General features: G+C 35.0%; 2 protein-coding genes across 2 annotated transcripts; both read left to right on the top strand.

Annotated features, from left to right (window-relative positions):
• The first annotated feature begins 333 nt into the window (after nucleotides 1-333).
• Nucleotides 334-7,042, top strand: LOC113782886 (phosphoglycolate phosphatase 1B, chloroplastic-like). Its single transcript, XM_027328831.1, has 11 exons — nucleotides 334-712; nucleotides 1,383-1,450; nucleotides 1,625-1,717; nucleotides 1,787-1,858; nucleotides 3,096-3,167; nucleotides 4,429-4,488; nucleotides 4,664-4,716; nucleotides 5,040-5,137; nucleotides 5,938-6,037; nucleotides 6,455-6,558; nucleotides 6,647-7,042. The coding sequence occupies exons 1-11, from the start codon at nucleotides 448-450 to the stop codon at nucleotides 6,751-6,753; spliced, it is 1,092 nt and encodes a 363-aa protein (XP_027184632.1). The 5' UTR covers nucleotides 334-447; the 3' UTR covers nucleotides 6,754-7,042.
• A 7,439-nt stretch (nucleotides 7,043-14,481) lies between these two features.
• Nucleotides 14,482-26,153, top strand: LOC113783020 (CMP-sialic acid transporter 4-like). The gene is made up of 15 exons (XM_027329026.1): nucleotides 14,482-15,049; nucleotides 16,047-16,163; nucleotides 17,484-17,540; nucleotides 17,943-18,020; nucleotides 18,651-18,695; nucleotides 19,663-19,722; nucleotides 19,932-20,054; nucleotides 20,424-20,501; nucleotides 21,099-21,168; nucleotides 22,103-22,210; nucleotides 23,542-23,675; nucleotides 23,881-23,960; nucleotides 24,960-25,008; nucleotides 25,102-25,163; nucleotides 25,654-26,153. The coding sequence occupies exons 1-14, from the start codon at nucleotides 14,873-14,875 to the stop codon at nucleotides 25,150-25,152; spliced, it is 1,227 nt and encodes a 408-aa protein (XP_027184827.1). The 5' UTR covers nucleotides 14,482-14,872; the 3' UTR covers nucleotides 25,153-25,163; nucleotides 25,654-26,153.
• Nucleotides 26,154-26,704: the final 551 nt, after the last annotated feature.

The raw sequence follows: 26,704 nt of genomic DNA, 5'->3' as shown, positions 1-26,704 counted from the left end.
GTACTAACAAAAAAGAAGAAGAGGAAGGAAAGAAAAAGAAAAAGAAAAAAAAAGTCAAAGATTTACGTGGTTCCTTGCTCACAATTCACAAACAAAAAATTTTTGTATGTTTTAGAGTGTCCTTGAACCCAAAAAAAAATTTCTTTCAAAACTAAAAATGTACTAACAAAAAAGAAAAAGAAAAAGAAAAAAGTCAAAGATTTACGTGGTTCCTTGCTCCCAATTTACAAACATATACATATATGCTAGACACAAGTGAAACAAACTCCTCAACCGACCATTTTCTTAAATTGGATAAACCAAGAACCATCCACTCAATTTGCCACAGCAGTACCCAACAACTAACGACCTCAAGTCCAACGAACCCATTCCCAATAATCAGGACACTTTCTAGCCAGCACGCCCTCGAAGGATAATAACTGATCGAAAACAGAGAAACAAAAGACAATGCTCAGCAGCAGCAGCTGTAGAGTAGCAGCAGTTTCTTCTGCAACTGCTCTTTTTTCAAGCTCTAAACACCTGCTCTGCAAAAATTTCACGTACATTTCAAACCCATTATGCAACAATTCTTTGAGGCCCATTAAATGGAATTATAGGAATTCAAGAATGGAGAACTCTGCTTCAAGACTGGTCACTCGGGCCTCTGCACAACCCCTCAAGAATCCCGATGAACTCATTGATTCTGTTGAAACCTTCATCTTTGATTGTGACGGTATCATCTTTACAGATGGTTTATCATCTCATTTTATCTATTTTTGCTGTTTCTAGTAAGAAAGTTGATGGTCAATTCTTTTCCGGATTGTAAATGGGATTCGAGACCTCTTTACTGTTCATCAATCTGTAATGGGCTCTGATCAAGCCAAATTTTTATCTTTTCTTGATGGTGAATTCAGTTGTCCTCAATTCATTGGCGTGTCACCGCTTTTAGTTGTCTGAATTAGTCAAAATGTTGTTGTATGATGAAATAATTGGAATTTGGACTGCTATTTCGTTTAAAGAATGAGATACATGCATAAATCAGTTTTTTTTTCTTTTGCTAGAACGAATAAGAGCATAAACTGTACCTATTTGTCTCTTTAATTACAGCAAAAAATGTTACTTCTGTTTGTGTTTTACTTGATTAACATCACATCTAGTAGACTGAAGGGGTGGAAAGGTTATCTGTATTTTCACAGATTAGTAGTTGAATGAAGAAGCGCACTTTGAAAACTACATCTTCTTTTATGAATGAACCTGCACTTTGAAAGTTTTCGAAATAGAGATGGATTTGCTGGAATGTTTCACATGAAGTATGAGAACGAGTGACCGATTAAAGGCATTCATTTTGTTGTAGGAGGGTGGTCCTTACGCTTCAAGAAATGCTTACTGTTTGAATTTTGTAGGTGTTATCTGGAAGGGGGATAAATTGATTGATGGGGTCCCAGAGACTCTTGACCTGTTTCGCTCAAAGGTTTGTATTATTCGATTTTGTTTCTTTACTGTTATGTAGCCTTGTGATGAAAGTGTCAGTCAAACAGCACTTAATTTCTTTTACAGTTATCTAATTAGTTTTTAGGATGAAATGCAAGTCCGTGTTCTTTTTTGTCATGGGTTGAGAACCATTTTCATGTCCTGCTCTTTTCAGGGAAAGAGATTGGTCTTTGTTACCAATAACTCAACGAAGTCTAGAAAACAATATGGTAAAAAGTTTGAAACTCTTGGTCTGAGTGTCAGCGAGGTTAGTCTTCTCTTCTCTTTCTGAATTCTGGCAATTGTGGCATCCACACTCAGAGCAAGCACTTCTCAGGAGGAGATTTTTGCATCATCTTTTGCTGCTGCTGCTTACTTGAAGTCGATTGAATTCCCAAAAGACAAAAAGGTATGCAGCAAGCATCATTCTATTACTCAATAGATAATACTGGTTCATTTCTGCAATGATGATGCTGTCTTTTCTGCATCTAAAGAGTATGACAACATCGTCTTTTAAGGGAATTTCTTGATCAATGCCCAGCATGCAAGAAGTTCGAAAATGCACACTGCAGTTATTATGTTAGCATTTTTTTGAAAAACCAGAAAATAATTCAAGAAGAAGCCACCACAAGTTAATTGCATACAAAAGAGAATCTATGTATAGTCTGGTCAAGATGACCAAAACAAGTGTCCAGGGGCAATACCAGCTAAGAACAAGAAAAGATCAGGAGATCACAATAAGACTCGTACAAATTTAGAGGTTTCTTTCTCCTAGCACAATGGGAAGAGTGCTCAAGGATGGTTTTTTCTTATGCAGTTGATTCGTAATACTGCTAATTGGTTGACATTATGGAACTGGTAAATAATTTAGTACGAATACCCAGAATAAAGCATATAGAAGTGGTGTTGCATGACCAAGCCCAATATCAAAATGTGTTGCTCAAAAATAGTCCAATATCACCTTTTGATGCCTTCAACCAAAGGAGCTTGTTCATCAGTTGATCTGGGGTGGGGTTGTGGGAAGTAGCCTCTACCTTGCAAAACTGTGTGGAAAGAAAAGGAAATGGCTAACGGCCAATCTAGTCCATTATCTGGATTCACGTGTGCTCTCTTGCTAATATTTTTATCTAAAAGTTGATTTTTTAATAAATAATTTAGTAAAAGGCAGTTCCTATAGCTGTACAAAATGTATCCTTATATTCCACAGAAGCTATTCATGTTTCTGTCTGCTTGTCCATCACCTGTAGCAGTATGATGTGCTATTTATCCCCAAAATCTCAAAGGTAGATAATAGGAATGTCTAACCATTTGCTTTGTTGAATAGTAGTGTTGGTCTTACTTCTTAAACAATTACATATCACGATCTCCTGGAAGAACAACAAAGAAATTAAGTTCTGTAACTTATGAAGAACTTGGTTGTATCTTAAGAATACTAGCCTTATGTTTTATGATCTGGTAGTCTTTTTCTGTGATAGCTTGGTTTCCTGGTATTCATTAGCCTTCACATTTATGGATATCACCAGCTTCAGTGGAACTTCTAGAATAAGTTCATTGTTGTTGTGAAATCCAATCTGGGTTTTTCTTTTGTCATGCAAAGCTGTTATTGTCATGGAATCTTTAATGACCTTTTGTTGCATATTTTCAAGGTATATGTTATAGGTGAAGATGGAATCTTAAAAGAGCTTGAGTTAGCTGGGATTCAGTATCTTGGAGGCCCGGTATGTGTATTTTCCATGATTAGATGGCCTCGCAAACTTCTCAAAGTCTCAGTAATCTGTACAGAGTTTAGAAGATTGTGTTATCTTTTACCCTATTCTTTTTAACAGTTTAGGTAAATGGAGGTTTAGTTGTACTCTCAAAATTGATATTGCATGTTATATGCTAAAGGTCAGAGATTGGGTAGAGCTATGTAGATTTAATTCTAAAATGCTTCTGTTTGTTAAGACATTTTAGGTTCTGTAAAAATATGCATTTCCCGAATCATGTTCTGAAAAGTTGTGTAGATGTAGGTAGAAAAGAAATTTATCAGTAGAAAGAGCAAGAAGAACTAAATAGAGGATTCGAAGTGCTCAAAGAGAAAAAGGCCAGTGCAGCACAACTGCTTTCTTCTTCCTTTGCAATCCTTCTTCAGTAACGAACCTGAAGCCTGCAGGGAAATGGAATACTGGTTTAGTTTTTTTATGAATATGGAACATTTGGTACCCAGTTTCTGTCCTGAGAAGTCACTTATTGATATCTATTTTTCTTATAATACACAACCACTCCTGGGTCCATTTTGAAGTAGACATTGTGACAGCTTGTAATGCTTTAGATGGGTCAGAGAATATGCAGCCTGAAACAGTTGAGGGTTTTCTGTGATTGAAGTTGCTTGATAATTTGACTGTAGCCTAACATTATACAATGCGTAACTAAATCAAGGCAAAGTCATCAAGAGTCAATCATGAGAATCAAAGCATGAAACTCAAGAATTGAAAAGCTTGAATTTCACCCCTACTTTCCAAAGTTTCCTCAATTGTCATCAAATGATTCTGTGAAGGCATATGACTCCATCTAGTTATGTCAATGACATTGCTGAGGTCATTTCAATCACCAAGTCATTTTCTTTATTTTTCAAACCACAAATACATATTTGGACCTTAGCTTAAGAGAAGCTTGTACAAGTATGCCTTTGAATTCTTAGAGAGCAGTTTGTGCAGTTACATGAAATCTAAAGGCCGGTTTTGCACTGTAAAGTAATAATATTCTCTCCAAAGAGTGATGAATCTGTTAGATTCTGCTGTCCATGAAGTACCTGACTAGTGTTTTCCTGCTATATCAGAAGATAATTGCAGCAATTATAACCATTAGTTGCTCAAGTTTTTCATGTTTGATTTTCTCTTTCAAATGTTTACATCTCATAGTTTATAAGAACAAAAACGATCTACTCTGTAGCTTGAAGTTCCCATCCATGCTTATTTTGGATCTTTTGTGTTTCCTCAGGAAGATGGTGAAAAAAAGATAGAGCTCAAGCCCGGGTTCATGATGGAGCATGACAAGGATGTATGGTCCTACTTTCTCCTCCTTAGCCAAAAAAAAGTTTCTGCTTTTAATGTTACCATTTATACCATGTGTATTAGTATTCAGCTTAATGTTAGCCAAAGAGTTTCTGTATAATTTCATGTTGGGATATTTCCCGTTCCCTTTTACATTAAAGATGTTTTATCTTTTCGTTCAGGTTGGGGCAGTCGTCGTTGGATTTGATCGCTATTTCAACTATTACAAAGTTCAGTAAGTTCTTTAAATATTGCGGCTTTCTCTTCATTGTTTAGCATTTCTGATCAGTTTAGTAAATTAGAACTTGAATGAAACTCTTTCCTTCTCCCCTCTCACCCTCAAACATGAACACTTCAGCCACTCCTACAAATAAAAACCCTAGACATGCAGAGAAAACCATTAAAATATACACAGACTTGGACAAATGGAAGCAAGAGATTAAAATATACACAGACTCGGACAAATTGAAGCAAGAGAGAAGTCTATCTTTGATTCGGGTATCCATTCTTTTCTAATATATGCTGATTGTCCTATAACTGATCACCGCTCAAATGAAGGTACGCAACCCTATGTATACGTGAAAACCCAGGATGTCTGTTCATTGCCACCAACCGTGATGCTGTCACTCATCTAACAGATGCTCAGGAATGGGCAGGTTTACTTCTTTCTGACTTAATAATTTTTTTTCTCTTTCATATCCATATTTACTACTTGAAGATAATTTAAGTCAATACTGTGCAGAATAACCATGGAGCATCAAATTGATGCTCTGGGGAATGAAACAGTTTCCACCTTTAACTAAAGCTTGAAATTGCAAAATTCTGTCGTCAAGATGTGTCTTTTTTGGGGTAAAGTGGCTATGCTTGTGGAGTCTCAAAACTCTATCAACTTCTGATGCATGAACTTACTCAAACTCTAAGTAGGCACTGTGATTTGTATTTGGCTGGAAAAGCTTTCCTTAACATTCATGTGTTATCTATGAAAGATCTGTACAAGTTTTTGGCCAAAAATTTGTTGTCCTGATCTTATTCCATTTTTCTAAAAGCCACTTAATAAGATAGGCTAACTAATTTTTAAAATACCTTGCTAACAGATTTGAAGGACTGATAATGTGACATCAAGTAAATTTTTTTTGACACACCTGACTAAATTAAATGAAGAATGAGAAAATTATGGGATCTCTTTTATGCCAAACATGCACATGCATAAGAAAAAAAAATAAAAGCACATATATAGTTTTGAGTCACAAGCCTGTGGAATGTCTTAAAAGAATTTATGTGACAAATCGCACTGTAGAATCTTGAGGAATTTGAAGAGGAATTATGCTGTGCAAATCTATCCTGTTAATCAGTATTATGTAGCCATTAACAACATCATTATTCTTGGTAACCTAGCATCATTACACTACAAACATATATCATGACAAAGTTTTGATACATCCTCTCTTGCATTCAGGTGGCGGTTCAATGGTCGGAGCCATCTGGGGTTCTACAAAGCGCGAGCCCCTTGTCGTTGGGAAGCCTTCCACATTCATGATGGACTACCTGGCAAAGAAGTATGTGGCTAAACCCTGGTTTCACTCTCTGCTGTATGGCAAATCACATTATGCATATCTAATCATTTGGCCAACTGAATTATGCCAATCCCTCTCCTGATTACTAACCTTTTTTCTTATCATCCTTTAGTTTTCTCTCTCCGTCTTTTATGTGGTTATGGTTTGGGGGGAAAATGTCTAGGTAGATTATGCTCTCATTCTTTCTCCATCCTTTTTGTTTTGTCTATCGTTCTTCTGGTTATGATTGGAGAGTGATAATTGACAGCTGCCATTATCCTTGATGAAAGCATTTGCATCTCCTGTATATGTAGAAATCGAGCTGCATTATAAACCACCCAACTGAATAATTTGATAGCATGGATTATTCAACTGATTCGTCTGTTAGAGAAGAATTAACTCGAACTCAAACATCCATAGGTTCGGCATCCTGAAATCCCAGATATGCATGGTTGGTGACAGATTGGATACTGACATCCTTTTCGGGCAAAATGGTGGGTGCAAAACTCTTCTAGTCCTCTCAGGTAACCACATGCAGTTAGAAATCCATTCTGAAGTAACAGAGTTCCACAAGTTTTACTTGACTTTAATGACATTTATTCTGCATATTAGGTGTGACAACTTTGCCAATGCTCCAAGATCCAAAGAATTCCGTACAGCCAGATTTTTACACCAACAAGATTTCAGATTTTCTATCCCTCAAAGCTGCAGCTGTATAACCAACAAGATGTTTTGTGTTCTTGAACAGCCCATCTCATTCTTTAATGTCAAACTTTGGCATTTTCACTTTTCAAGTATATCCCATTTGTTTACCCCTTTCTGTTTACGGAGGGCAGGAAACAAAAGTGGGCAACTACGGCAGGAAGCTACTCTAGCTAAATGTAGATCTCATTAGTGTAGTTAGTGAACAAGAATTACAAATAGATACAGTTGTGCCAATTCTTGTTGTGTTTCCTACTATTTTGGGATAATTTCAGAAACCTCCCCTGAGGTTTTTGATAATTTCACTTGACTCCCCTAAGGTTTCAAAAATTACACCTACCCCTTATCCATTTAAAATGATAATACTAACCTTAAAATTTTAATAAAACTCTTTTGTTGCCATGTTTATGCAAATGATGGATTTTATAATTTTTTTTCCCTTTTCCCTTCTTATTCATTTCTCTTATATTTGATTAGAAGCATAGAAGAATTATCAATGTTATCCTTAATATCTATCCAAATCAAATGTTAAACTATGAATTTTTTTGATAATTTTTAACATCATCCGTTTTTTTTTGTTACTTCTTTTTTGTATCAAAATCAAGAATAAATCAAGAATAATGACAAACAAATGGCCCAAAATCATTACCAAACTATAGTAGTTCTATTACTAAGCCGGCCCATAAACTTTTATTAAAAAAAGTTGTCCACAAACTTTCAAAAAAAAAAAAAAAAAAGATAACGCTTTCTTCTCTATTGAAAAAAGAATCTATATGCCCGCCCCAGTAAAGTTCTATAAAAAAAAAAAAAAAGCCTATTATAGCAAAAGATTTATTGTCATAGTTGATTATTAAATAACAAATATTCGTATGAAGAACTTGACCCTCTTTTTTTTTCATATTTGTGCTAAATTACTTTACAATTGTTTAGAAGAACAAATTAAACTTTATAAGATAAGGGCATTTTAGGATATTCATTAAAATTTTCACTCTATTTTAAGATTTGGTTACCAAAATGTCAAATCAAGGGACGTAAGTGTAATTTTAAAATGTCAAGGGAACTAAGTGAAATAGCTAAAAACGTAAGGGGAGGTTTATGAAATTATCCCTCTACTATTTTAGTCTTGAAACTCAAAACGTGTGATATTCCATTTAAAAGGCTCAATGTTTTTTCTCATCCTACACGAAAGCCTAATAATCGATAAAGGATGTTTTTTCAATTCATTCCCATGATTTTCCTTGTTTAAATAAGCAACCAACACACAATTAAGAATTGCGTTAGTTACATTCATCCTTGACAATGCTAATATCGTCCAAAAGAGAGGGGGAACGAAAGGAATAGGATGTAAATCAACGTCCGTAGATTCAAATACACGATATTCATTTTAACCTTTCAATTGGAAACGACGCTTTCAGTTGACCTCAAGTCACGAGTTTGTGATGAGATTGTTTAACCAAATAAGTAGAGTTTACATCAAACTAAGCTATCTCGATTTCCGACCACAGAAATCGTCCAACAATAATAGAAAGGAGAGGACCACGTCACCAAGTTGTTACCTTGCAATAATTTATTAGTTGATGCTTCTCTCGAAGAATATGCCAAAAACGTGTGCCTTCTGCATCAATTTAGTCAAATACTTGAGATTTCAACCGAAACACATACCTAACAAAAGGCGAAACAGCAATATCATGTGGTTTAAGATCGTCATTACCTGTTTTTTTTTTTATTCTTTTCTCAGATTGTGTTTTAAGGGCACCGACTTCTTCGAAAGAAAAGAGAAAATAACCTTCTTATAAGATGACTTCGAAAGAAAGTACCCTCAAAAAAAAAAAAAAAAAAAAAACCCTTCATATAAGAGTTGCATATTTTTTGTCGGCAACGGTCTAACGATGATCAACCCGTCACATTTCTTTTATGTTTGAGACGAAGAGTGACAACCGACAAGGTTTTCCTGCAGAATTATTGAGTAGGAAGCCTTGTTTGGTAGTTTTACTCAAAGTATAAATTTTATATCCCATCTGGATTGCTATCTTTTAGAGTTTTTTTGTAAAAAAAAAAAATTACTATAAAAATTTGATATATATGATATAAAAAAATGATTGAGAAATGTGTTCAGAAAAAATATAAATTTTTTTTAAAAGGAATTGCAATCCAAACAAGGTTAAGTTCCAACTACCAAAGTAAGGGTGTGCAAAATCAAAAAATTTCGATTTACCGACCGAATTCGAATTGAATTCGGAATTTCGAATTCAGTAATTCGGAATGGAAATTGGAATATTCTATTTCGAATTGGTCGAATTCAGTAATGAAATTTTTCAAATCGGAAATTCCAATTTCGAATTCACAATTTGAAATCGAAATCGGAATTCGAAATTCCTATTTCGATTTCAAATATGTTTTTCATATATATATAATATAACATTTATATTATAATAATAATTTTAATATTCATGAATTCGGTGAAATCGGAATTCCTATTTCGATTTCAATTTCATTTTCACACATATATATAATATTTTTTATATATATGTAATATAATATTTATATAATAATAATCATCATTTTTATATTCATGAATTCGGTGAAATCGAAATTTACCGAATTCCGAATTCAATTCGGAATTGGTGAATTCGAAATCAAAATCGGTCGAAAATTCTGAAAAATTTCGATTTCAAAGTTCTGAATTACCGATTTCGATTTCGATTCACACCCCTATACCAAAGTGGGGAGTCAAGAAAAATATGTGAGGGTAACTTATATACATTTACAATGTTAGGCAATATTGGATCATTTTAATTTTAGAAGTCGAAAAGAAAGTTTAGGAAGCACCCTAGCAATTAAATATGAATGTTCCCCAAAAAAAAATAGAAAAGAAAAACACTTAAGTTATCATGTCTATACATAGACCACCACAGATTTCTTGACAAAGTAAATAAATAGAAAGAATTTGTTCAGAAAATGAGGGAATTGAGGTTACTTTTTTAAAAAAATTCCTTTTTTTTGTCTTGCTGTGTAATAGAGTATTTTAAAATTACATAAATTATTCTTAATTAGTCTTGTATTAGAGAAAGAAATTAGTGGCTTGTCAATTAATAAATTATGAATTTAGAATAAACTTATGTGAGTTCAACCTTTCTAAATTTTGAAATTGAAAATTGCATTAAAAAAAAAGTTATTGGAGACGAGTAAAACCCAATATTATCAAAATAGCCTTCCTTTAGGGGCAAAAGTTACTTTTCCTTTTATACCCTCCCCACATCTTTCTTATTCCAATCTCTAAACCTAACCGATTGGATAACTCTCCAATATGCTATCTAAACTTACCGAAATTATTCAAAGTGGCATCTAAAATATATTACATTCCAATCATCATCTTATCTATATTACTATGAATTTGAATAATAACTTTTATTCATAAACGACCCCGTTTGGATTGCATTTTTCTGAATTTTTTGTAGAAAAAATACTGTAGCGATTGATATATGTAAGGTAAAAAGGTGATAGGGAAATGTGTTCACGGAAAACGTATCAATTTTTCTGAGGAAAATCGCAATCCAAACGAGATAATTTGAAGAAAAGAAAACATGAGTTCATATGATGAATCAAGAAACCCAAAAATTTTTAAATGGCCAATTCATTGTTGCCCTGCCTTTAGTGACAACTTTCAGTTAATTATCCTAATCTTACTCAAATTGCCATTTGGTATTTATGTTAACAAGATAAGTAACATAAAGTTGAGTAAATGCCCTCCTCGGCAGAGGGAAATATAAATAAAACACGAAAATCCCACATCTCGAGTCCTTAACCCTCAGCTCTCAAGTACAAATTTTCTAAAATTTAAAATTATACCTATCAAAACGCAAACAAAGCACAATGGGAAATACATCTACTTATCTAGTTTTTTATACTTTGTGACTACATATATGTTTGGTTTTAAAAAAAGAATTCTAAGAGAAAATTTGTCAATCGTCATCACGTTTAAAGTTAGCTATAAATTACAGCATATCACAGTTAATGCTAACAAATGCAATTCAAAGACTTTTCAAGAAATTAGCTTAATTAAGGATAAGGATTAGATTATAAAGCAAACCTTTTGGCTTCCTTAATTAAGAATTTAGTGATTAGGGTTGAAAAATGAATTAAATTATTTGATACTCGAATCGAATTCGACTTGGTAAGAACACGTTTAAATTTGGTTTAGTAACTAATCAAGTCATATTTGAACAACGTTTTATATTTGATAACATTCAAATTGATAAAAAGCTTGTTGAAAAAAAAACCAAACTTGAACAAAATTTTAAGGTCATTAAAATAAGGGTTAATCGCACTTTATCCCCTTTAAGTATGGGTCATTTTTCACTTTACCTCCCAACGTTTGTTTTTCTTCAGTTTATCCCAAATACTAACAGTCAACTCTAACGGAGATTAACAGAATAATGAAAAGACAGTAATACCCTTAAGAAAATAATGAACAACCCAAAATACCCATATGTCAAAGGTTTATGAAACGGATAAAAACAAATTTCCAAAATTGCCCTGGAACAATGGAGGAGGAAATTTCCCTCCATCGGGCACATGGGACAAGAAAAGGGAAACCAGAAGACAAAAGGTTTCCTTCCTTTTTGTCATTGTCGGTCAAGTCTCTCTCCCCTCTATCAGCCTCTTTCTTCTTCTGTATTCCTAGCAAAACCTCCATTAAAGAACATGAAACGACACCAGAAATAGAAACGGCACCTGCTTGGCGGGTCGGACCCAGGTGCAATTGACCCATCGGTGGTGAAATCTCAATTGGGAAGGAGGAAAGTGAAGTTCGTTGGGTGGATTGTGAAAGGTGACGACGAACCTCAGAAGAGAGGGGGACTGGGGCTGCTTGTGGTGGTAGTGGCGGTCGGCGTCGTGGTGCTGAAGAAGAAGAGCGGTGACGACACCAGTCCACCAGCCGTCCCTATAGTAGGCAGGCGACGACGTCGCCTAGGTCGAAATAGGGTTCAGAAGAAAGAGGGTCAGGAGGAGGCACAGGGTTGAGGAATTCGGCATTGATGTACTCGCGGAGAGGGACATTGGAGCCCTCCTCGGCGACGAGGGTGTGGTACTGGACGTAGGCCTTACTATTGGAGTGGAATTTGAATTTGCGCTTCTTAGCAGAAGAAGCAGAGGAGGAAAAAGAAGAAGCATATAATTTTTTGAATTTTATGTTGGTGAGAAAGCTTCTTGCACGTTTACTGGCTGATACTTAGGTTAGTTTGAAACATCTGTGATTTCCTAATGGATAATTTCCTCCTCTGTAACTTTTTTGCTCATATTCTGCTTTGCTCTGTTGGATTAGTACTCGTGGGTCTGTTAGAATAATCCAAACTGTTTCTGAAGGCTTTGAACTGTCATGTTAGCCTGAGGATTAGTTAAAGTTCACAGTATGTCAGATAGCTAATTCACTCTGCAGTTCTTTGAAATCAAACTTTTTATGTTTATTCAAAAAGTGATGGTCTGAATCTTTGGAAGAAAAAAATCTCTTTTAAAGAGGAAAAAGTGCTAAGCAACTTTTTAAGTGTTCAACTGATGAAATTGAAAAAGTGAGGGTAACTAGGTGCTGGAGGAAGGAAATACTTAAGAGACTATGAAAGTGAATTCAACAGAAATATTATCAATTAGAAAACCATGCACCACCTTGAACTGCTCATGAAAAATGCACACATCCAACTCAAAATCAATTTGCAATAACTACGGAGCCCTATTAACTACCCAATGACAATTTCGGCATCTTGAAGTTTTTAACGTGCAATTGCTGACGGAGGGAGTAAACTGAGAAAAAACAAACATTGTGGGGTAAAATAAGAAATGGCCTATACTTAAAGGGGATAAAGTGCGATTAACCCTTAAAATAATCAAACAAATGTGAACACAAGGGCGTTTGCCTTGATTAGATTTATTTACACCTCTATCAATGACTATATTGAAACAACAAATATTTGAGTGTTAAAAAATGTATGAATGAATTAGTTTGTGGCCATCGGAGTTTTTAGGTTTTGATTGAGAAGTTCAATGAATATATTTACCCTTAGATTTTGACACGAAAATTGCTCGTGTTTTGTTTATTTCGTAAATTAATAGTAAAATTCGACGAAATGACTACAAGTATGCTAATTAGTTAGTTGAGTAGCTGGATTGAGATCAAAAATAGTTTGATACGTAATTTGCACGTGTTTGGTTTATTTTACTAGAAGTGGCAAAATGGATATGTGGTTGATAAATGGTTTTAGTTAAATGGATAGTGGATCAAATTGATCCAATCCAATTAAAACCATTTAATAAAATGGATCTAAATGAATGTTATTTAAATGGATAGTGTAAACCATGATCCATCCATTTATCCATTTACTCTCCCAAATTCTAAATTTAAGATCCAAATGTTTTTTTCCAAAAAATACAGATCCCCAAAGTTCTATTCTTAAATCATCTAAAACCTTTTGGTAATAACAAATACTTGTACTACTACTCTATTTCAGTACTTCATAAAATTAGTTTAGTTCCAAGAAAATTTAACTGTTATGGTCAATTTAACCTTTCGCCATTACTTTAAGTATCATTTTGTAAAGTAATGAACAATTAAGAATTTGACTACATTTTTATAACTTTTGAATGAATTGAATACGGTTTTACAGTGAAAAAAAGTTTAGATTTCCAATTTTTTGCACTCCTGTTCAAGAGTGATGTCTTGAATAAAAGTGGAGTTCTAACAAGAAATCTTATATTAATTGACAAGTAAAATATTTTCATCACATGTGCACGTCGTACCTAAAAATGTATGAAACTCCTTATTATACCATTGATATACAAGCTACCTTATATTATTTAATAAATTAGGTGTCTTTTTTTTTGGATAGTTGGGTTAGGTGATAAGGGGAGAGAGATTGCAAGTATGAGGATATGGAAAAAAAAAGTTGTCATTTACATATCTTAACCAATGTTGCGGGGACACTCGTTAGAAATTTTTTTTTTATAAATAAAAGAATTAAAAAAATAAAAATTATTTTGACACTGCATGATGCATTCTCGCTTTTTCTTTACTTAAGAATATAAATGTTTGCAATCATTACTACATGAGAGTTTAATTTAAAAAAAAAACAAGAGTAGAGACTAAAATATAATTTTGAAAAGGATGAAAGAAGTCTAGGAACTAGAAGCAAATAAAATGCAATTAATGTTATTGGCAACTTGGCATGTGAGGAAGTTATGAAGGAAAGAATAGGTGATCCCACAAAATTAATTTGACATATGAGGAAGTTATGAAGAAAAGAATAGATGGTTCCACAAGATTTTATCTCACATTTTTATAAATGTGTTTTCTATTTTTTAAGTTAAATGGATGTATATGGATAAGATGGATAATTCATTTAAATCCACCAACATAATTGGATTTAAATGGTTATCCATTTAAAACCATTGAATTTATATGGATCATCCAAATCCATTTAAGGTTGGTTTATATGGATGGATTGATGGATATGAATCCATTTTGCCACTTCTATATTTTATAAATTAAGAGCAAAATTCGACGAAGTGATGTAGTTTGATCATAAAAAGTAGATGCAAACAATAGATGAATAGGCATCAAATTTTTTTAATTAACCGTAGTTGAGTTAACATTTCCCATTTTCCCTGCTGGCTCAGCTGCCGAGTCCAAATCCCTCGAGTGTCTGAACTCAAAAGTCTAAAGTCTTCGCCCCTGTCAAAAACCCCCCTTTATTTTTTTTGTTTGGGAAGAAAAATTAAGGCGGAAGGCGCGTAGTGTAGAGGCAGCGACGTTACAACAGCAACACACAGATTTCAGATCCAAACCTTCTCTAAAAACCAAAAATATACCAACACACACACACACACACACACAAGCTCTCTCTCTCTCTCTATCTCTTTCTTTCTCTCTCTTGCGGCACTTGAATTCAATTCTCAGTCCAATTGAATTCTAGTTTATCAGATCCAATCATCAGCTCAATTTACATTCCTCCTCCTGCGTTGATCTCTCTTTATCCATATCTACAGATTTATCAGCTGATTTTCTTCCATCCACACCTGATTTTCTTTTTTTTGTGTGTGTGTATATAGAGATTTTTTTAGTTAGATTAATTTTTTCAGTTTTAAATGAAGACGAATATGAATGGAATGGTGGAATGCAGCGTCTGCCATTCCAAATTGGTGTCTCCGAGCGCTAAAACAGTGTCTAAGGCGTACGATCGCCACCGGAATGATGTTTCGCTGAAAACTCGCGCCTTTAACATCTTCCTAGTTGGTGGCGATTGCGTTTTAGTCGGCTTACAGGTGAGTTTTTCTCTTTAATTAGTCAGGTGATTTTTTGGCTGATCACTGATTTTTTTCAGCTGAAATTTTAGCTGGTTTGGTGTGCTCATCTGGAGAAATGGAAGAATTTATGATGATTACTTTGATAGTTGCGATATTATAAATCTTGCTGTTTCTTTATTACTAGTTCTACTGCAAATTGAGGTATACTGATGCCTGACTTGATCACCGGAGTTAGATTTTCTAATTAAAATTCCGAAAAATATTGATTTTACGAGGTAATATTTATCCAATAGAATGTTATTGAGGTTTATTAAGAGGCAAACAAAAGGAATGCTTTTATTTATTTATTTTATATTAACATAATTATTTATAGGAACGTGCTGTGTTCTGGGGCAGACGTGTTACAGTTTCATTACAAGCGTTATTTTTATTTTTTGGCTGACATACATTACTAACTATGGGTATGCTACTCAAATCTCTGGAATAATTGTGCGCTTATGAAGTAATGTTAGATTTATGCTGAATGCAATTGGAAGTATCTTTTTCGTTACGTAATTTGGCTCTGTAATCCCTGGTAATGTTAATCTAGATACCCAAGTCAGAGAGATTATAACACGAAAAATGCTTCTTATGATTATAGAAAATGTACTATATATCTACCTATCTCTTTGATATACTTGTTAGAAAGAAGAAACTGAAATTAGTGCAAGGCTTTCTAAAGTATTAGACATGCAGACCTTGTGGAAGGTTTTGATAAGGAAGTATGCCTTTTTGTCTGTGTCTTGTAGGATGAAAGGTAGTCTTTTCTTTCTGAATGGATCTCCCATCTAATCTAATCACAGATATTTACATTTATAGCCATTTTGAGAATTTGCTTAACCCTGCACAGTTCAAGCCTCAATACTTGCATTTTGTTTGTGACTGGTGATTGTGGCTTTAATTTAGTCAAATTGGCATCATAGCTATCAGTTAAGACAGCAGAAGATATTTTATTTATTTTTCCCCTCTTTTGCAGCCTATATTGGTGTATATGTCAAAAGTCGATGGGAGTTTCAAGTTCAGTCCAATTAGTGTGAACTTCCTGACTGAGGTTACAAAAGTCGTCTTTGCAGTTCTCATGCTCTGTTTTCAGGTAGCTTAGTTTTTAGCATTTGGAGTATTATGTGCAATGTCTTCTGTTGTACCTGTATGCATATACATGTTTTTGGCGCATATTTGTTAAGACGGGATACCCTTTTTTAACTGAGGAGAAAAGAATTGGGATTCTTGCAGCAGAAAAGTTTGTGTACTTGTTTTCTGACCATGGAAGGATTGCGTAACAACAAAAAGTCAAATGTCCACGTCCAACAAATAATGTGATTCTGTTTGCAAGCTAAAAGTACTAAATCTTTAATCTTTATGGCAGTGCAGCAAAGTACTCAACCCCCTCTCAAAAAAAGAAAAGAAAAATGGACACTGGAATGTGTAAGTGATATCATACTGTTATTGCAACGCTAAGAGAAATATAGTTGCAGTAGAGCCGCAAAATGCTGATTTATACAAGGACAAGCATGATGATGGTTTCTGCCCGCATAAGAAACATGAATTGATGCTAATAAGATATGTACACATGTTAAGCTTTGTGAATGCATAAGTAGGGAGATATCTGTCTGACTGTCAGAAGTATCTGTGAAATATATTGATATCAAGATTCTGAATTTCTCTTTGCAATTGACTTTTAGGAAGATGTTTGGTAAATGTCCGATAATTTTGCCTTTCTTACTTATCTGGACTTGGTTTAATCTACAAATAGAGACTCTCGAACTTTCCACAAAAAAAAAAAAAATGGAGGAGCTTTCCAGGAAATTATCTCCTGGTTTGCAGAAAAAAGTGTCATGGGTTCAAGTACTTAAATTCATAGAAAGGGGCACTAAGTTGCCCTTGGAATGATGGTAAAAGAGGGAAAGGAAAAGTTTGTGGCTGCTTAGGTCAGAGTTAGACCATATGAAAAGGCCTATAAGGCCTGTGAACTAAACCACAAGTCATGCAGTACAAAATTGACAGATACTGCAATTCCTGACTCCAAGAAGAAACTAATTGCTGCTGCTTATGTTTGTGACACTCCACACTAGTTTGAGTTTGAAGTTATCAAACTACAGTAGAAAGTTACATTTTTCTTCTTTATCGTAAAATTCCATATTCAGGTTAAAAATTTTAGTTCTGAAGAAATTTCACTTTAATCGAACTAAAAAACTAGTCGTTTGGTATCCAGTATGATGGTTTATGCATGTGAAGATTTCTTTTACTCTATAATTCTGCATACAAAGGACAGTAATATATCCTAGAAATATTTTTGTGGTTGTGGAAGCATTATCTAGCTTGTATTTAACATTAAGTTGGTGGAAAGTTGTTTTAGAGCATTTTCACTGGTAAATGCTCAGAGTCACCATATCTTATCCGTCTATTTTTGCAGGCACGGCGTCAAAAAGTGGGAGAGAAACCCTTGCTCTCTGTCTCTATATTTTTCCAGGTAAGAGTTTCTGGTGCTTATCATGGTTGTAGTTCTTGAGTGTTTAATCAGATTTTAGCTTGCACAAGAATTTACTAGAGGGCACCTTTTAAAAACATTAGAAATTTTTTATTGTTGAAACTTGTTGCCCTTTTAGTTTGGAACAAAATGCAAACTGGAATAAGTAGCCATTGTTGGGAAAGGAGTAATTCCTGTCAAACGCTTTATTGAAATTTCTCAACTGATAATGAAAGGTGTCAATTCTTTGTTCCCAGTTACAGGGACTTGTGATGAACTTTTGTCCATTATTCCTACTTGTTTGGCTTCTTTCATGGCTATTTGTCATTGATTAGATTGTTCGCTATGGCATTTTAAGAGATTGTAATGATTAATGTTCGTTTTGTTTCCTTTTGCTGCCATCAGGCTGCTCGTAATAATATGCTTCTGGCTGTTCCTGCTCTGCTTTATGCTATAAACAACTATCTGAAGTTTACCATGCAGGTAAAACCTCAACTTTCACTTTCGTTTTCTTATCTGCATTTAGTTGGGAAGGTCATTTTTCATTGCTTATGGATTAGTACTGTTTTCAATTGTTGGAGTGTTATTCTTGAATTTTGACTAGTAGTGTTATTCCACTGTTGGAGTTTTATTTTTATGGCTTAGTAATCTTTTGTTCATTTTAGATGTATTGTAGCCCTCTAGCAGGTTGGTTGACTTGACGGGGTTTTTTTTTTTTTTGGGGGGGGGGGGGGTGTGCGCTTCGAACTTGAATTTGGGTGATGAATGTCTTAAAACGCCCACCAGACAGCCCAACCATATATGTGTATGGCTGTGAGTTGTGACTTCATAGGCTACAGCACTTATGAGTGTTTTAAGGTGTTTTGGAGCACTTTTATTATGTAAATGTGGGTTGGGCCAGGGAAGGTGCTTTGTGTATACAAGCTGGATGAGCATGGCTCTGCCATTTTTGTGAAAGAGAAGCACTTGAATGTCACGTGACTTGCCATAAATTGGGCCTACACGCACACACATTTATGTATCTGTACACTTATCAGAGTTTGAAATGTTTGATGTCATCATGTTGAATGTGTGACAATCAGACAGTCCTAATGCATGGTTTTCTGCTTGCAGCTATATTTCACTCCTGCAACAGTTAAGATGCTGAGTAACCTGAAGGTATTTACTGGTTAAGTTTTAGTGGTAAAAGCTGGACTTCTATATTTCATGTAGCAATGTTCCGTTTTCATCCATTCTTGTCCTGCTTCTGATGCTTGACTCCATTTCTCTGCATTACAATTTCCAGCCTGCATTAGGTGTATGTTCTGAATTGCATAATTTATGTTCAAGAAGTAACTCCTGATGTAAGATGGTGTGCACGCCAGCAGATGGTACTGTAGTTGGAAAAAAAGTCCATGTTGAATCTATTGAAGTGGATATAGGCTGTGACTCAACTAAGGCACATAATTTTCTGCTCTTTGGTTCCTATGGAGCGATTTTGATGCTTTGACAGCTCTCTTGCATCAAGCAAAATTATCAAATGATCAACTTGTGCTCTTTGGGTTGACGTTTTTAACCTCTTAATGAGCCAAAATCATGCCTTGAAGCCCAAAAAATGCTGGAAAATCCTATTTTGCTTCATTTGCACCTCCAAGTATCCTCCTGTGCAAAAATTTCATTCTGTTTATCATGTCCTACTTTGGGAATCGGAGCTTCTTTTTTCAAGGGCTCCTTGAAACCAGTTGAGAAAGATTCAGATATTGATCAATTCATCTCTACTGGAAATCTCAAGCCAAGGATTTCTGTTCCGCACTAATCCTGCATATTTGTGGAGCTTTAAGAATATGGTCATTATGTCTTTCTGATTGGTGGTGCCTGAAGAATATTACCAAAAATTTACCCTCCAGTTGCGTCTTGACACTATTTCTGTTAACTAAGTTGTCAAATAGTTCATGGAACTCTTCGAGACATTTTCTGAAGGCCCTTTCACGGAAGAATGAATACATGCTAAAGAATATGCCTGGGTTTCTTAAAAGAAATGGCTGTTCCATGACTAATTCTATGCCAGCATTATTGACTTATGGCTTCCATAATTTTTTCTAGATTTTGTTTTATTGTCTTTAAAATTTGTATTGTACCTTTGCAGGTTTTGGTTATCGCAGTTTTGTTAAAGATAATAATGAGACGTCGCTTTTCCATAATTCAGGTTTGTAGTTTGTATTTTTAAATAATTTAGTGGGCATTCTATCAATTGAAATTTCATTAAGCAAACATGCATATCTGTTCCACTGTTTCTTCTTCTTATTCTTCTTTTCCCTCCTTTTCTTCGGGGAGTTGTTATGAGCCTTTAATGTCTGGATGGTTGATTATAAAATCTGTTCTCTGTATGTGATTGTGCCTTTTCGTTTGCTTCAGTGGGAGGCTCTTGCACTGTTGCTTATTGGAATTTCAGTCAATCACCTGCGCTCTCTACCAGAGGGTACTAGCGCTATGGGTCTTCCAGTGGCAACAGCTGCTTATTTATACACATTAATTTTTGTAAGTCCTTTGGAAATAATTTGCTATTTGATTCCTTGAATTGCTTTTTCCTTGTCTGCTTTTATTGTGCTCAGTTTCTGGGTGACTTGAAGTTGCTTCGATCCTCCCATTTTGGTGTATAAAGCTCATTAAGTGGTGAAATGTTATCAGACTACTCGCTAAATAATACTTGCACTCATTCTTATTTTACACTCACAGCTTTACTGCTATAAGTGACTGCCATGTTAAGAACGGACTGTATTTACTAGATAGAACTACATAGCAATGTTAGGTACTAGACGCCTTTTATGTATTGTGTATAAATTTATTTATTTATTTTGGGGTAAGGCACCATGAAGTTAGTTGCCAACACTATAATCTATATTTCAGGTAACTGTTCCTTCATTGGCTTCAGTCTACAATGAGTATGCTTTGAAGAGCCAATTTGAGACTAGCATTTATCTTCAGGTGAGTTTTAACTGTTTGCAGTTAATTAATCCAAAGTCTGACTTCTTCCTTGGATTCTTAGTACATGAAATTGCCTGCCCTAAGACCTTGCCCACTTCAGCCCCTAGCAGTCCCCAAACAGAAATTAATTCACAGAAGGCCTGATATTTATGTGTGCATATATGTATGTATATGTGCATTTACATGTCTCTATGTACGTATGCAAGCATATGTATGTTTATAAATGTGGACAAAGACAGAGAGGCACAGAGAGGACATCAACCAAATTGGATGATTTTTTGTAAGGTAAAGCATGGATTTGCATGAGAATATCTGCTTACCAGTAGTGAAATGAAACGCAGAAGTACTTTGACTGTAGTTGTGGTTAAGCTAATTAATAGTTGGTCTTCTTCCTTTGACTTTGAGCACATTCCTAGATTTATCTTTCTATTTCGATTTTCAGCCCAGTTTATTTGTCTTACTCCTGGATAATGATGAGATTTACACTGTTTTACTTGGTATTCAGATATTTGTTTCTGTTGTATGGGTCTACTGTATGGACCTTGTTATTGTTATCATGTTCCAATTCCTCAATAAATATTTTATGATTGTTTGCAGAATCTATTTCTGTATGGTTATGGTGCAATATTCAACTTTCTTGGAATACTTGGGGCTGCCATTTTCAAAGGTATTAAAACATCATATTTTCCTAGGATGCAGCAGTTCTAGCCTGTAAAGATCAATTGTTCGAGGCTGAGTTGTCAAGTTTTGTAACCAGTTATCTTGATATGATTACAAATTAATTGTTTTGCTTTAAATGCTAATTACAGTATTTTGGACTGGTGAGTAATTTATTTTGCTTTGAAGAATTTACTGTACTCAATTTGCTCCTAGTTTTATACCCATACATCCGACATAGATAAAAACAAATGTGCAGAACCTTGGCACTGAAATACTGGGACCTTCATCCCACTTTCACGCTACACTGGTTGAGAGTGGTAGACCGAGATGACAGAATTTTTCTAAAAATGGATAGTTTAGCAGTTATCCATGGAGCAGGATGAGAAACTACAGGACGTTTGAGTTTGTCTGAATAAACTAGAGTATATTCACTCCGAGGAGTCTATGAAGTGCATTATCTACTTTTTGCAAGTTGTGTTTCCAGAGACATTCTCAGTGGTCAATATAACATGTATCGTTGGATTGAATGGTCACCGGAAATCACGCTTTTTTTCATTGTTTAGTACTTCCTACCAAATGTTTGCATGATGTCAGATCAGAGGCTGTATGTTTATAGGTATGGTCAAAACATGGAATCTTAAAGCATAGTAAAGTTTGAGAGGAGAGGATATAGGTGGCAACCACTGCCAGATGTCGGTTCATACTTATTACAGGCTGTCATGAAGTTCTATCAAACTTTCCAGGCTTTAAAAAATGACTATTTGAGTTGAATATGTGGTTGTGTTTTATGAATCTGAACGCTCACATGGTTTTTTTGCTTTTAATAGTCATTCTATATTTGTCATAGCAAATATGTATTATTGCTTGAAAATGATTGGAAAAGTTTTTCTTTTCTCCTGTACTGTGCTTCTGACTAATCCTTCTACTTAATTGTACTTTAGGACCTGATAACCTGGATATCTTGCGGGGACATTCAAAGGCAACTATTTTTTTAATATGCAACAATGCAGCTCAAGGGATCTTATCCTCATTTTTCTTCAAATATGCAGGTATCTATCATTTCTTAAATATTAATCAAGTTCCGTATTAAAGGTCCTGTCTAGTAGTTAATATGCAAATAGGTTTGTGGATTGGTAGAACTTACAGACAATTTTGTGATCCGTTTCTTGTGCTGTCTTTTCCAACAAATTCTTTTGCCTTCTTGTGTTTTGTGGACCTCTTTATCTTTTGCGCATTTTGAAAGAATAGGTAAGAATGGAACAACCCACGTTTGGGTCACTGATGGAACTTAATGTAGTAGATTAGTTAAACATGAATGACCAGTTATAAAGGGATTAATCCTCGAAGGGTTGTAGAGTTTATCTAGATCCTTTTCTTTGTTGCTTTAAGATACGTTGTTCAGGGGATGTCACCCAAACTGCTTTAAACCCAAAATATGATGACCTCATTTATGTTTGTTGATTTATCTTTCCAAGTGTTTCTCGCATTTGTTCCTGGGCATCAAGTGTCCTGCTGTGCATGTTTTAAAGTTTGTCTCATCATGATCTAAAATTGATGTACATTTTGTACTAGCTGCTTACACAGTTATGCATGTGCTCCTTTGCTCCTGTACATACATTTTTTGCCCTTTACATACATTAACAAACTGTACCTGTCTGTCTCATTATCCACATATCATAGTTCATCCTACGACACTTATTTTATCATCCATACTGAAAGAAATTCGAACTGTTTCCATTGTATGTTTTGGCTTTGATCTTTCCTTCTTTTATTATTCATTTTAACATGAAATTTGTTGTGCTGAGTTTAACAAAAACTTCCTGTTAATTTCGTTTTTGGTTGTGTTTCTTTTGTTGGTTTCACCTGAAACTTGAGTGCTTGTTGAAATGTATTTGCTAATGAGAAATTTTGGTAGGGACGAAATATATGGTTTAGATAATTTACTCTGCCTGAGATGGTAGGTGAAGCTGTTTTTAATCAAGTTGAAAATTGGACGAAGTTAATCTCAGTCACTATGTTAGGAAAATCTTCTCTCCTAAGGAAGTCAAAGTGAGGAAACTTTCAGGAGCACAAGTCGGGATCGTCGGAACCTGAATACTGCTTCAATTTTCTTGGTACATACTTGGCAGATATCTGAAATCCAAATTCGGATGTGTCTGAAACCAATCTGTTGGCAATGGGTTATTTTAATTAGGCATATGGCAGATTTCAACTGGTTGTTACATGATGCTGACTTATGTCTAAGTACGCAGTAAAATACATCAATGCTCAAAATAGGAAATGTTATGTTACTGACTATAGTGCTGCCATAAACAGCTGTATACCATTCTTATGTTCACCACGTGCAAGGCCTTGATTTGGATTGTCTTTAATTGTGTAGATACAATTTTGAAGAAGTATTCGTCAACTGTTGCAACAATTTTTACTGGGATTGCATCTGCAGCATTGTTTGGTCATACTTTGACAATAAACTTCATCTTAGGAATCTCCATTGTGTTTATCTCCATGCATCAGGTAACTCAGCAGAAGGCAGTACAATTAGGTTTATATTCTCTCAATGGATTTCTTACTTTTTTTTTCCCTCTTATTTTCATGTTTGATAATCTAAATCCCTTTTATCATCTATTCTACTTTATTATGTTGAACTGCTTGAGGTTGAAGAATATATGATCTAATGTCTCTCTTGTAAATTCGTCTTACATTATTATTCTATTTCCAGTTTTTTTCACCCCTTTCAAAGGTCAAGGATGAAGTACAGAATGGTGGTATGGAAATGATGAAAACTCAACATAACTTTAGGTATGAGATTATCATTATTTTTCGCCTTGGGAAGCATATGATGAGTATTCTTGTTTAATAAACTCTTAAGCTCTGGAAAATGCTATTACATGTTATCTCTTGGTTAGATACACACGGAACTGTGGTAAAAAGTAGGTTTCTGTGGCCTACACTCCTCCTCTTTAAACAAAGGCAGTTCTTTACTGTTCCGGTGTAATGTCATTAGTAGTCTTTCTACATAAATTAGTGCTTGGGGCTGGATTTTTAGGCTAAGCAAGCCTGGGAAGAGATAGGGTACTGGATTGAAAAAGTCAATAGCTATCCAGTTGATTGTGAGCCAAAGTAGGGCACAAAAGCAATAGTGGTCCTCATGATGAAAGCGAGACATTCGCCTTTGTAAGAAACCTTTATATCTATGAGACATCAGTAAGGCTAACAGTATTGTTCTTCATCCATTCCGATTCATTCTGTAGAACAAGTAACTTTTGAAAAGTTACACTTTTTTGCAGGCTTGATTTCAGTTATCGGCTTCCATAGATACACCTTTCATGAGTATATATGTGGTGTTGGTGGATTGGACATTTGCCTCAGTGATTGTCTAAGAAGATTTTGACAAGTTTTGTGCTTTGTGCTGCTAAACTTCTCTGTAAATATGGGAGGAAATGCAAAAATGAAAATGCTGAAGTTCCATGTTGCACGCAGGTCTTTAGATTACCATGAGATAATTGGATTGACCTTTTACCTGTAAAGTTAGATGGATCTGAAATAAAGGATATGCCAGAATGTATTACAAGATTATAATAACTTGAGTCTAACCATAACTTTCTTGAAAATAAAAACAGCTAAGTCAATGGCAGAATCATACTGGATAGGAAACTGACATTTCAGAATGTCCATGGCATCTTTTCTTAACCGGTTGCTCCTTTTGGTAGACATGCTTTATGCGCTGATGACATGGCTGTATGTTTCTGTTGTTTCTCTACTATTTTAGAAAATGGTTTGACACGGTAATGTTTCCAGGTCTAAGGATGCATCCTTTGTGGACATGGCAGCTGGGGCTCATGACGAGGTAAGACTCCACTACTGCATGCTTAGAATTTACGTATATATATGGATTCACTTATTACATGCACATGTGATTTCTCTCTTATCAATTTTACAGGCTAGCCATCGAGTGGAACATGATGAAAGAACCCCTCTCCTTCCACTATAGAGTACTTATAGGTAATACTTCTTAACTGTCTCAAATAAGACAGCATTGAACATATCTATCATTTTGTCTGGCTGCCATAGGCCTACATACTACATTATGTTTCAGTTAATAAATTGCTTCATTTTAAGTTAAAAAATTGATTTTTTTTTTCTCTGAGAAAGAAAGTTGTTTATGGTCACTGAGAGCCCTCAGGAGAAACACCGTGATTATTGTATGCCAAATCATGCGCTGTTATGTGCACTCCAACTTGGTTTTGTGGATATTGAGCTGCAGCTTTGCTGCTTTCATCATTGCTTGCCCTACTACTTTCCCTCGTTCAACAAATCAATCTCCTGGGTACTAACAGTAGTGAAGGCATTATATGTATACTTTCTTTTTTGTTTTCTAAAGAAAATATCAATGGAATTGTCACTTTTATTACGTAAAGCTGCTGCCCTTCCCAGAAGGCATTTGTACTTTTGAATGAATGGAACTACATGTTTCTTTTTTCTTGTGCCTCAGGAATACTACTGGGAGCAACATTCATTGGTTGTTGACACTAGAGTTGAGAATTGGACCGGTCAATAGATTTTAGTACAAAGATAACAGGGATTTTCTCTTCTTCCCTTTGGAAAGCTGCTAGGATTCTGTTCCGTGAGAGTCCGCCCAGTTGTTGAAAGACGTGCAGCATCAAAGCACACTGAAATATACATACAAGGATGGATGTCTTGATTCCATGGTAATGTGCCCGGATCGTTTATTAGTAAAAACACTGCTGTGACTCATCTGCACAAGGGACAGTCAAATTGTTATCAATATGCATTCGTTCAATTTTATTACGAGTATCATTTACAAATTTTGTGTCCTTTAGGCAGCTGAACCAATTGATGTACATCTGATCTGAGAAATGCTACCGCGAATGTCCTCATATTACGCAAGCTGTCATATTGATACATGATTAGATTTCAATTAGCACAATGGACGAAATCTAATATTACTTGGTGAATCCCATATTTGCTATATTTTGCATCTCTCTCTCTTTTTGTTAACATTAAACCAAAAAAAAAAATCGGTCGTTTTTTGTTAAATTCCTCATTGTTGCTCAAAAGTGTAGCGAACTCATGATTAAAAGAAAATGTACGTGATAGCACGCTTTTAAAGCCTCGATTCTTAGATGCGTGGCTAAATAAACTTCAATGGTATGTAAGTTATGATAAAAATAATTCTAAAGCCTAAGTGATAAAGCTACATTGAAGTACACATGCTGTTTCTTTAAGGTACAATTTGAAGTTTGATTCAATTGCAGATTCAGTTCATTTAGAGTTGCTATGGTAAGAGGGATGCATCTTGCCATATTTGCGGCACCATGCGCAAAACACCACCCTCCGCCCCGCTCCACCGACTAGGTTAAGCACAATGGTTACAAAACTAGACGGACACACAAAGCTGTTTTTGGGGAGCCACCATGCACCCAAAAACCCGCCCCCCCCCCCCCCCCCCAAAAAAAAGAATTAGAGGTTAGGCTACCAAAGAGGCGTGACACATTTACTTTAACAAACGGGCACGCCTTCAT

Source organism: Coffea eugenioides, chromosome 9 (assembly GCF_003713205.1).
Source record: "Coffea eugenioides isolate CCC68of chromosome 9, Ceug_1.0, whole genome shotgun sequence".
Lineage (NCBI taxonomy): Eukaryota > Viridiplantae > Streptophyta > Magnoliopsida > Gentianales > Rubiaceae > Coffea > Coffea eugenioides.
The sequence above is the reverse complement of the archived record's forward strand: the minus strand, read 5'-3'. Positions and strand labels throughout refer to the sequence as shown.